Raw genomic sequence first — 12,747 nt, 5'->3', positions numbered from 1 at the left:
AGAACGTGGAAGCCATACATATTGGAAAAAAAAACACAAAAAATATTATTGCACAAATTGGGGTTTGCCGACTGTATATAGTCAAGGGTAGGGCGGCGGTCAACCATAGCGGCTGGTTTTAGTCAACCTCATCCTCCCCTCTCAGCTACTACATGAAACAGCAAACCCTAATATTAAGAACCATATAATAGAGATGAAATATATATATATATATATATAGCTTATGTTAAAGATCAATAAATTTAAGTGAATGTCAAATATTTCTTGGGGTTAATGGTTTTAGGTATGTTTCTATTTCCTATAAAGTTAGATAATCTTTTTTAATTGAGAAGAAAAGGGAGCTAGCTCAAGGGCTTCCTTGTTTGTTTGTTTTTTTTAATGGTCGTGTTCTTGGTTTTGTTTTTGTATTACTATACAATAAATGAGCTAAAACCCAAACCCAATTCAAATTCTTGTCTCCAGTCAAACCTAATATATTAATAATTCATTAAAAAACATTCTAAGATATAATTTAGTCGATATACTATTAAATTTGTAACAATTTATGTCACTGAAATACTTTAGTCATGTCTTTAATTTAATTATATCGATAGAATCGTACCGTAACCCATACTTGAACACTATCAGATGGTCAATATGCCCTAGAAAAGGAATTGACATAGATAAGAGTTAAACGAGATATAAGATTATTTGAGGAGAGGATGATAGTATGTTGTTCGAAGATAGAATTGTTGGGAATGCAATCAAAATCTCGCATGGACTAGATAAGAGAAAAATTCATAAAAAATTCAGTTTAAAATAGACAATGTTATGATACCACCATTATAGAAATATGCAAAGACTCCGATCTCCTCAGAAGTCAACCTCGACAATTTCAAAAGGTAGTATATGTCTTATTAAATAAAAGTCAAACGTTATATTAATTGAATGGGAATAAATGTCAAAGAAGCAAAATAAAAATGATATAAACCATGCTTTTTAAGCCGACTTTGTTATATATTATGGTTTGAAAAATTTTCTATGAACACAATTTTTTAGTATTCATCAATTTGTATTGTTTTTTTTTTTAAGAGATCAATATGATATTTTTTTAATTAGGATTTTGATCTTTAACCCCAAAATTGTATTCACATTTACCACTCTCCTTCCCAGTTTTTTTTATTTTTATAGAAGATGTAATGAATGATATATGAATAAACTAAGACTATATCTAAATGAAATTGAGTATCAAAATAGGATAACTAAAAAAATTAAAAGAATTGGAAGTCACTACTCATATTAATCAGATGCATCTTTTTTAGTGGCATGATTATAGGAACTTGTAACAATTTAAGCAAGTAGATATTATCCTCTTTGGTCCGTTAAATATAGTCCTTAGCCTCAAGGGTTTAAAAAACGTGTATGTTAGGGAGAAATTTCTAGACCCTTATAAATTTGATTCATTCATCTCTCCAACTAATGTGAGATCTCACAATCTACCCCTTGGGCGTCTAACGTCCTCGTTGGCACACCGTCCAATATTTAGCTCTGATACCGTTTATAGCAGCTTAAACTCACCGCTAGTAAATATTATCCACTTTAACACAAACCATATATCCACCACGACAAGATTACATCTAGTAAAAGTTGGAAAAAGTGTTAAGAATCAGCCCAACTTAAAAAACGGTAGAAGTATTATTTACCGTTTTAGCAGTTGGTGGTTCAAATTTTTGACCCACATCTTTTAGCGAACAATATGTATAAATATTCTCGAGAACACCATAGAAAGAACATCTCTCATCTAGATATTACCATGAGAGAGAAAGAGAAAGCATGTTTTATGCAAAACGTCACAAAAAAAAAAAATAATAATAATAATAATAATAATAAATTTTAATTTTTAAATTAATATTATTCAATGGTTTGAATTATAAAAATCCAAAAGAGATTACAGTAGAAGCTACTCTTTGGATTAATTTTCAAACAAATTACTTCAAACCTACCGAAAAAATCTAATTAATTACCAATTAAAAATAAATCACATGTCTAAATTTTCTTCCCCATAAAAATAGATGCTTCCATTCTTAACAAAATAATAATAATTATTATTATTATTATAAAAAGTTTAGTTTCTCCAAATTTATAAAATTTTAAAAGTATCTTATAAGTATTTTAATCTTAATTTTATATTGTTTATGTAATAGAACCGGTTAAAATTGATTCTACTTAAATTAATTTTAATTCTAATGATTCAATTAATTTTTTTAAAAAATAGATTATAGACACAAAAATAAAAGTTTATTAATTTTTTTATTAAAAAATAACCTCTATATATATATATATTTTTTTTAAGAACTTAAAAAAAATTATTGAAAGATGTAAGGAAAAATATTTAAAGTATTTTGAGTATGTAATTAAGGATAAAGAATTCAGCAAATAATTATTTTTATAAAAGTCCAATTATTAAGTAATAATTATTAATCTTTCTGTTGGGCAATTAATTAGTTATTATTAATTAATCTATTTTTTATGTTTTAATAATCACTCACTTTGGGCTCACGCACGTTGGTCACCCATTATAAATATACACTCTTCAACCTCCGTCTTCTTCAACAATACTAAGTCTCTCTCGAAGTTTCACTCTAAGAAACACTTTCTCTCTCCACCGTCTGTTTCTCTCTCTAAGCTTTTTTCCGGCCAACAGTAGGAAAAAATGGGTGGCAATTCGCCGTGCGCCTCGTGCAAACTCCTCCGGCGACGGTGCGCCAAAGACTGCATTTTTGCTCCCTATTTCCCCTCCGATGACCCCCACAAGTTTGCTATTGTCCATAAGGTTTTTGGTGCCAGCAACGTCAGCAAAATGTTGCAGGTTCTTCTTCTTCTTTGTCTCGTTGGTTTTCTCGAGTTTTGGGTTTCGGGGTTCGAGTATTTTCCTTGTTTTATTGAAAAATAAGGCAATATTAATTTGACTTTTTTATTTCATCATTAAATTGTAATTAAATTAATTTTATGTTTTTATCTGAATTTTTCGGAATCTCACCAAAACTTAAAACACCGCTCGTTTTCCTTATTCTCTTCGATATCTTTACTAATATAAAAAATTTAATTAAAACATGAAAATACAACACGAGCCTAAATTTAAAATATAAGTTTTTAGGCTCGGGAGTTAGACCGCTTGGAATAAGTCTAAAACACGAGCCTAAAGACAAACTTTTCTCGCTATTCTTTCCATTCTCGTCAATATCTTTATAAATATAAGTTTTTTTTTCAAAACATGAATAAAAAAATCACAATATTAAAGCATAAGAGTTCTCTACTAATTCGAAACGTTTGTGAGTAACGAGAAGAATATTTATTTAATAAAAAATAAAAATAAAAATAAAAATTGATTTTGATGATCATTTATTGAAACAGGAACTGCCAGTGCAGCAAAGAGGCGACGCCGTGATGAGCCTAGTTTACGAGGCAAGTGCAAGAGTGAGGGACCCAGTTTATGGCTGCGTAGGGGCAATTTCGTACTTACAAAGTCAAGTCTCACAGCTACAGATGCAATTGGCTGTCGCTCAAGCTGAGATTCTTTGCATCCAAATGCAACAAGACCACCCCATTTTCCCAAATTGCCCTCAGATCCACTCCGACGAGAAACCCCCCACTCTTCTACTCCCGCCACCGTCATCGCCGCCGTCTCAGTGCCTCAATTTTGCTTCCTCTCCCAACGTAATTTATGATGCCATTTTTGGACATGACATCGTTTCTTAAATCATGATCATAATTATAACTTCATCCCTTTTCATCTCAATCCTTTTTTTTTTCTTCTTCAATTTCTTTTCCATTTTATTAAATATTAGATCGTGAGGGTCAACGTTGCAATAAGTAATAAATAAATAAATAGATAAATAAAAATTAAATTAAATGATTTTTTTAAAGTATTATTATATTGATTCTAATTTACTAGCTTGTTTCTATATATATATATATATATATATATATATATACATATGAAATTAAAATATAATTTGAAAAATTTTAATTTAGAATCTTAAATATTAGACGAATTAAGGTCTACAAGAAAGTGCCGACGGTGGTCGAGAAAGAGATGGGGGAGGTAAAACTAAAAGAGGCGTTTTTCAAGTTTACTATATAGTGATAATTTCGTAATATTAGAAACTTTTTTTTCCGATCATTAATAAGTATACCGAACACGTGTGACCAATCGTATATCATTAATTCGTAGAGACATAAACAGAGAGTGGGTCACGTGGAGGGCGATGGGCAGGAAATGAATGTGAGCCGTTCGTAGGAGAGGGAAACCCTTCATTCAATTCTCTCTCTAACTCTATATTGGTTAAATTAGATTATTATAAAAAAAATGTCAAATCAGATGAATTATTATGAATGATAAGTAAATTATAATAAATTTATTTATTTTATAAAAAAATAATAAAATAAATAAAATAAAACAAAAGGCATCAACCTGGCTCTGGAAAGATTCCTTGTCTCTATAGTGTGGAAGCAATTTGTTAAGTCAAATCCCCACAGGAAAAGAAGCATTTCCATTTTCCTATATATATATATATATATATATCAAAATTCCACTCTCTTGTCTTCATCCAATTATCTAATCAAAATTTTGTACTTGGTTTGATAAATATTTTATTTTTATTTTTATTTTTAATTACTAAAAATATTCTTAATCTCTCTCTCTCTATAAATAAACTTTGAAGATTTTAACTAAAACAAATTCCTTATTTAAAAAAAAAATAAAAAATATTTTTATGTATAGTTATTAAACTTTTAAAAGTTAATATATTTGATTTTTTTTTAATAACTTCAAAAATATATCACTATTTTTAAAAATATTTTTTTGAACGTCTAAAAGTATTATTCATATCTTAAAAAAAATTTAAAATTTTTTAGTATTGGTCTATTAACAATTTTTTGAATACATGATTCAACCATTTTTTTTCATACTTTTTTATAAGCTTAATTTTAAAAAAAACGTATGACTAATTATCGACGGAGACATAAGTTTTTACCTATTAACCTAGAAGGGTCGGTCCGTAAAAAATTATTCGTAAACATAAAAAAAACATTTTCATGAGTTCATGTACTCATACACATATAACACATACATGGAAAAACATAATCTTATATAGAGGTTAAAATTAGAAAAATAAAAGAGATAAAAATGATGACGATCCCATAATCTATGTTTTTCAAAGAGATCTTTGCTTATCCATTTAAACCAAAATAAATAAATAAATAAATAAATAAATAAAGTTGTAACAAGTTCAATGATTCTTGAAGATGAAGTTATAAAATGATTGATTTAATTTCCTTTTCTCTAATTCCTTAAAATTCACACACATAAAAGCAATGGTTTTTAGGTCATGCGCACAATGGCTGTCCATTATCCACTCATTTCATCATCATCAGCTGTAACTCCAAATGGAAGTTTGAAAAATATGCCGAACAAATAGAGAATCAACTAATATTTGTTTTTTAAGGGTGTTTTTGGTATTTTCAATACTTTAACAGTGTGAGATTCCATATCGATCCGAGAAGAGAACTAAATATTTTTTATAAGAAGGTAGAAACATCGAGACTTTTGTTATAACAGGTAGGCTATGCCAAACCTAAACCAAATATAATACTTTTTAAAAAATTAAAATTAAAAAAAATTAAAAAAATTAGTTATATCATAGAAATTGATGAAATAAAGAGAGTGGAAAGCTTCTCAGTTGTAGCTTTTGAGGGCTCGAGGATACATATAATATCTCCTAAACCCTTCAAACCCTTTGTTTTAGAGTTTGCCTCTTAATCACATCCAACTTTCTCTCTCTCTCCATTTCATTTTTCTCATTTTTTTATTATTTTAATATGTTCGTGAATAATAATCAAATATATGATCTTTAGCCACAAAATTAAACGTTCAAAAATATATTAGAGACTAACTTGAAAGATAAATGACTAAATTTATGGTTAACCCATAAAAAATATTTTTTTATTTGTGGGATTTGAATATGAAAAAAAAAAAGAGAAAAAAAAAAGAAGAAGTAAATGGTTGCTAGCTACTTATAGTGTTTTGATAAGACACCATAAATAATAATAATAATAACAAATGGTTGATTTTTTTTTTTCCTTAATTTAATGAATGTCAAATAGTTGACAAACATCACAAATTTTCAGTACCTAAAATGGGTTTGACATTTTTGGAGAGAAAGATAAATTAATAATTGAAAAGAAAAATGTAATTTTTGGAAACTAAATACTAAATGACAATTTTTTTTTTGTTTTTTGTTTTATAAATTCGTGAGTCTTTGTTTTATTATTTACTTTTACAAATGTGTGTATTGAATTAAAAAAAAAAAAAAAAAAAAAAAAACTTACTAAAAAAATTAAATTTGAAGAGATTATAATTAAAAAGNNNTAATAATACCAAATGTCAACAAGGGAGAGTTCCAACTAAAAAGTTCATGGATGTCCAATATCCAATGTATTTTTTTTTTTTTTATAATTTCAAACGTAAATGATATATTATATAGTTTTAACAAAATATATACATAATATAATCAAATAATATAATCAAATATATGCTTCACTTGACTTAAAGATATGGTAGTGGAGTGGTTGAAGTGGTCAAATAGTTCCAAAGCATATTATATGGAATTTAGAATCATTTCCTTAAAAGTGCCTTTATGTGAAAATTTCACCCCAAGAACTGGATTAGTAGCAGATTTTATATGTTTTTAGCATGTACATATATATAAATTGAGGTGTGGGCAAGAATACAATCCTTGTACCTAGTCTTGTTTAAAAGGAGTTTTTCTGCCCTTTTTGGAGTGAGTTCATGTGATTAAATGGACATCTATATAAAAAATATATCTATTGTTTCAGGGAGAATGAAACATTCTTTATAAAAGGTGTAAAAACCTCTCTTCCTAGCATACATGTTTTAAAAACTTTGGGGGAAGCCTAGAAGGGAAAGTCCAAAGAGGACCCTAGGGAGGTTTAATAGAAGCCTAGAAGGGAAAGTCTAAAAACGCATTTAATAGGGAGAAGTTTTCACACTCTAATAAAGAATGCAAGTTTTTTAAAACGCACTTAGTAGGAAGAGGTTTCCACACCCTTATAAAGAATGCTTCGTTCCCCTCTCCAACCGATATGAGATCTCACGTAAACTTTCAAAGATGACAAAACTAGTACATTCAAGCTCAAAACCTAACCAGTAATCCGATCATGGAGCTCAGCAACTAGAGAGTGAGCATCCTACCCATCATATCCAGTCAATCACCGTCTTCATCTTCCTCACCTTCAATTTCGTGAAGCTACGCATGATCGAGTCATCAACTAAGAACTCAGTGACCACATCCCAAACACGTCAAGAGTGAGTTCAACAGTTTAACAGAGCCATTGGAGGGAACATTTAGATCTTGACAATGTGGGCTCTTATTCCACTGGTAAGAACAATCAAGGACACCTAATCCTCATCACGCCAGTTTCAATAGGCTGATGGCCAAAGAGACCCATCTATCCATCACGTTTGAAGAATTTCACCTGCACATTCTTCAAATTTAAAAGCTAAAAGCAATATAAATCCAGATATCAAGAAGGTGGCAGCCAGCAAACCTGAAACACAATTAAGAAAATTAGTTGAAGAACAAAATGAAAAAGGAAGAACAGCTTGAACAAGAACAAACTATCCTAGTGTGCATTATTGTTTATATTTTATAGCATTTGATAGATATGCTATGCTGAAGAGCAATCAGTAAGATCTTTGGTATATGGATCACAATATTGTCCATTAATGGTATGCAAATGCCAATCATCCAAAAATTATTGGTAGACAGGGAAATCCAGAAGTCCCAAAATTTATTCTCCAGCACAGTAAAATGTGACACTTCATAGATTAAGCCTCTTCAGAGCACCACTCTCGAGCGTTTTGAAACATCCGCAACCATGGGCTAGGACCTTCTTTGCTCACATTCCACTGCTTTGGATACCAAGGAAACTGCCACATCAAGAAGCAGCGTTCTGGGTGAGGCATCATAGCAAGGTGCCTACCGTCTGGAGAACAAATTGCTGCAACTCCCAGAGGAGATCCATTTAGATTGAAAGGGTAAACTTCCGTTGGCTTCCCATCATCATCACAGTATCTTAATGGAGCCAAGTCCGAGTGGAGAAGATGGTCCAGAACGCCATCGTCTGGGAAGTATGCTCGCCCCTCACCATGGGCAGACCACACACCCAAAGTGCTGCCTTCCATTCCCTTAAACATTATAGCAGGTGAATCCTTTATGGTCACACTTGTGAAACGACACTCAAAGCGTCCTGATTCATTATGGACGAACCTTGGTTGTGATGGATCCCCACCGACACCATGTACACCGCCAACTTGAGGGCCTGGTACCCACCCTAAAAGAGCCATGAGCTGACACCCATTGCAAACTCCAAGGCTGAAAGTATCGGGTCGTTTATAGAACTCTTGAAATTGATTCAGTAAGGGCTGGTTGAATCGGATTGAAGCAGACCAACCTTTTGCAGAGTCGAGCACATCTGCATAACTAAAACCTCCAACAAAAACTATTCCACGGAACTGCTGTAAAGTGATTTTTCCATTCAAGAGATCGGACATTGTCACGTCCCACGGTTCAAAACCAGCTGCGTAAAATGCAGCAGACATTTCCCGGTCTCCATTGCTACCTTCCTCCCGAATTACCGCTATCTTGGGTTTACGAGTTGAAGACAAAAACTTCTCATCTGTAGAGGAAGGAACAAAAGACAATTCCCACAAAGGTTCACGCCTAGATTTCAATCCCTCCTTTTCTGATTCTACACAAGATGCCAATCTTTGCAACTTTTCCAGCTCAAAACTAGTTTCCTCCCATATATCTCTAAGTACAGAAGTTTCCTCATTCAAATGACACATACCATCGACCTTGACTTCAACGGTCGGAGTAACAGTTACTTGTCCAATGATATCAGCAGTAACGCCTGCAGTAGTTAACTCGGTCATTACGACATCCAAATTCTCCCCGCTTACCTCAAGTACAAGTCCTAGCTCTTCTGCATAGAGCGTTTGGAGCAAACTCTTCCCACGTGATGCCAAGTCCAAGCTGATGCCACAATTTCCAGCAAATGCCATCTCCAAGGCAGAAACCAGCAAGCCACCATCACTGATATCATGACCAGCAGAGATCAACTCTTTAGTAAGGAGGTCTTGAATGCTCTCAAAAACTCTTTTGAAGTAAGGAACATCATCGAGATCGGGACAAACATCTCCAATTTGGTCAAAAGCCTGAGCAAGAGCTGATCCACCTAATCGTCGCTCTCCCTTTCCCAAATCAATGTGAAGAAGAACGCCATTATCCCATAATTTTAAATCAGGAGTAACTGTTTTTGTTATATCAGGACAAGTAACATAAGCACTAATTACAAGATTTCCAGGAGCCTTAACGACCTCTCCACCAGCTTGAGCTGCCATTGACAGACTATCTTTACCTCCATCAATAGCTATGCCAAGTTCGATCATAGCCTCTGAAAGAGCCACAGCTGCATCATACATAGCTGCCCCTTCCCCGTCAAGCTTGGCAGCATACATCCAATTTCCACTCGCTTTAACATCAGAAAGACAAGAAACTTTAGCCCAAACAAGATTAGTGAGTGCTTCTCCAACTGCCAACCTAGCCATTGCTTTGGGATCGAGTAGGCCTTTTATCGGTTGTTCCCCTATTGCACATGCACCTCCAGTCAAGCCCGAATAAGTTTGTGCAATAACTGCAACATCTGCAAGAGTAATCTGCAATGGACCTACAGTTTGTTGCTGAGCCACAAGACCTGTTACACATCTATCTACTTTTGTAGTCAAGAATCGTTTTGAACATACTGATGGAAGCCTCAACACTCTCTTAAGAGAATCTGACACTGTCACTCCAGGAGCAATATCAAGTGGCTCCAAAGCATGAACAACACGCTGGAATTCAAAGGTTTTCTGAGGCATGTCTCCAAGAACTTTCTCAAGCTCGAGATCCACGGCAGGAGGAGGCGGGGGAAGTCCCTTTGAAGTGCATTTTTGGGTGGCAATACTATCAACTAAAACACAACGACCATGACCACTTATTATGCCAATTACAGCCATCGATAACCTCTCTCTGTCACAAATTGACTGTAACAAGGTCCGACATTCAGGCTTAACTAAAATAGCATCTTGTTCTTGGTATTCTGCACCCCAAATCTCCAACACAGACATTGTATGGTCACCCACAACAATTGCCCGAATATCAATTTCAGCTCCTTTCGGATATATAATTTCCTTCACAACATTACAATTCCCACCAGCTCCTTGATCATGAATACTAATAATAGGGTTATTTTCCCCCATTTCAACACAAGCACGAACAACACGATAAAGTTTTTGTGCCATCTCAGCGTCTCCACGCTGCACAGCATTAAAATCAAGTTCTGCATCATTCTGACCACTAACCATGCTTGATGCAGCCCCACCTCCCATACCAATGCGATAAGCAGGGCCTCCAATTTTCACAACCAACATTCCAATATCAGGCTCTTCCTTTGAGATGTGAATATGATCAATTTGCCCAATTGCTCCACTAAACATAATTGGCTTCAACCACTCTCGTCTTTCGCCACTTGGCAGTCTCATTCCAAATGTTCTAGTATATCCTTGAATCAGTGGCTCCCCAAATTTATTGCCGTAGTCGGATGCACCATTACTTGCATCAATCAAGATCTTCAAAGGCGAAGCCAAGTTTGGTGGGTAGGCAAAAGATGAATCTTCCCATGGAGAAAAGGACCCCTCCATATTGAGATTTCCTACACAATAACCAGCTGTAGATGCCACAACAAAAGACCCCTTCCCAGTCGCATGAGTATCCCTTATTCGACCTCCTACACCAGTCTCTGCACCAGGATAGGGAGCCACTGCGCATGGAAAATTATGGGTCTCGGCTGTAAATAAAATATCAAGATCACGGCTACTTTCTTCTAAATGGCTTGTTGAACCAGGATGAACAGGTCGCAACTGATTAGCCAAGAATCCCCGAATTGCACTGGAATTATCCTTAAATCCAATCACAGAATTGTTAGGATTTGCCTTCAAGGTGCTCTTCACAATCTGCATAAGCGTTCGGCTCATGGGCTTTCCATCTATAACAAGCTTTCCAGTAAAAAACCAATGTCTGCTGTGCTCACTGTTGGATTGAGCAATATCAAATAACTCCACGGTTGTTGGATTTCGCTTTATTTCCTCGCTGAAAAGTTTGGTGTAGTATTGAAGATCTTGTTCATCAAATGCTAATCCCATCTCCTGATTAATCTCCTCCAGTGCCTTCCGGCCTTGCTCTATAACAGGCACAAAGCGAAACTCTTCAGGTATCACACTAGTCTCAAACGATTTAAGCCTCTGAACATAAACACATTCAGTCATCCGATCATGAACCATTGCAGAAAACTCATTAATTTGATGTTCTTCTAATGCACCTTTACTATACAACAAATACCTCCTGGAACGTTCCATACGTGTCACCTCTGTTAATCCACATGCTTGGCAGATAGACACGGCATTAGAGGACCAGGCCGTGGTGAAAGACAAACGGGGTCCAACCTCAATTATAACAGAATCTAGTCCTTGCCGCTGCTTCTTCTCAAGAAAGCTCTCAGTTCCCAAATTGTCAGGCTCATAAGTTTCCTGAAGAAGCCATCTAAGCACAGACACCTTTTCATTTGAAATCTCAGATTGAATCCCAATGTTGAAACACTGCTCAGTTTCCAAACCAACAATCTGATTCGAAATCTTTGCTTGGACGGACTTGAGAAGCTCAGAAGTGGCACTTTCCTGAATCAAAGGATCCCGGAAGAAATGAATAACCTCTGCAGTGGGCTTCTCAACCAAGCTTGACGCCCCATCTACTCGGCTGGCCACGACCTTACAATCCACAGCTCTGGCTTTGCTCGATGCACGACATCTCAAAGGAACATACCTTCTGCTTGAGTTAACTGATCCCACAGCTGAACTACCCAGCATCCCCCACAACCCACGCCGTTTACAGTGAGAATAGCTTTGCAAAAACAAATTCTGCCTACGCCCACCCTGTCAAAAGCGGAGAGGTATTCAAGCAAAGTGAATATGAGACAAACAACCATTATTTACCATCCGAAAACCAAATTTAAGTTCTCAAATTCCATTATGAAATTCCTCAGAAAGCCAAAACAACAATCAAAGAAAACAAAACATACATGGAGGAACTCGGCCGCAGTAATCTCCCTGGCAGTAGCCATTTAGCAAGCCCGCAAGAACAACTCCGCTTGTAAACAACAAATGATCGGCTATTCCTTTCTCTAACAATAGAAATGGAGACACACTTTACATGAATATGGTAACGAAGACGGAATAATCAAATCGTTTCAAAAGGAAAAGTCATAACGCTTAAGAAGCTTGAGCTACTTACCGCGGAAGCGTAGACGAGATTGGTAATATTGAGAAAACTGAGCGACGGCGCCGGAGAAGCTTCTTAAAGGGTTTTTGATTAGCGACGGCGACAGAGGGGACTGAAGAAGAGCGAAGGGATTCTCTGAGCACAAATCGTAGTGGGTTCTCTCTGATATTTTTTTTTCGTTTGTGATTGCAAGAAAAAGTGGGCTTCTCTCTCAGTTTTTAATTGTTTTTTTCTTTAAATTGGCTAGGTTTTACAGACCATTTCTAATTAGATTTGGAGACAGAAAATTTTTGGAAAATTAACAATCATTTTT

The 12,747-nt window shown here is 34.7% G+C and overlaps 2 protein-coding genes across 3 annotated transcripts; one reads left to right on the top strand and one right to left on the bottom strand.

Annotated features, from left to right (window-relative positions):
• The first annotated feature begins 2,608 nt into the window (after positions 1-2,608).
• Positions 2,609-3,762, top strand: LOC111477301 (LOB domain-containing protein 12-like). The gene is made up of 2 exons (XM_023121383.1): positions 2,609-2,848; positions 3,394-3,762. Exons 1-2 carry the CDS (start codon positions 2,693-2,695, stop codon positions 3,736-3,738), a joined length of 501 nt encoding a protein of 166 aa, XP_022977151.1. The 5' UTR covers positions 2,609-2,692; the 3' UTR covers positions 3,739-3,762.
• Positions 3,763-7,731: 3,969 nt separating this feature from the next.
• On the bottom strand, positions 7,732-12,705 carry LOC111477214 (probable phosphoribosylformylglycinamidine synthase, chloroplastic/mitochondrial). 2 transcript variants are annotated; one of them, XM_023121264.1, is made up of 4 exons: positions 12,492-12,705; positions 12,447-12,453; positions 12,235-12,336; positions 7,732-12,088 (listed from the first exon to the last, which is right to left on the bottom strand). In XM_023121264.1, the coding sequence occupies exons 3-4, from the start codon at positions 12,274-12,276 to the stop codon at positions 7,889-7,891; spliced, it is 4,242 nt and encodes a 1,413-aa protein (XP_022977032.1). In that variant the 5' UTR covers positions 12,277-12,336; positions 12,447-12,453; positions 12,492-12,705; the 3' UTR covers positions 7,732-7,888. The 2 variants fall into 2 exon arrangements, with proteins under 2 accessions (XP_022977032.1, XP_022977024.1); XM_023121256.1 differs by having other exon boundaries at positions 12,447-12,705.
• Positions 12,706-12,747: the final 42 nt, after the last annotated feature.

This window comes from Cucurbita maxima, unplaced genomic scaffold (genome assembly GCF_002738345.1).
Source record: "Cucurbita maxima cultivar Rimu unplaced genomic scaffold, Cmax_1.0 Cma_Scf00001, whole genome shotgun sequence".
Taxonomy (NCBI): domain Eukaryota; kingdom Viridiplantae; phylum Streptophyta; class Magnoliopsida; order Cucurbitales; family Cucurbitaceae; genus Cucurbita; species Cucurbita maxima.
Note: the sequence above shows the minus strand (reverse complement) of the source record. Positions and strands in the feature narration are given on the sequence as shown.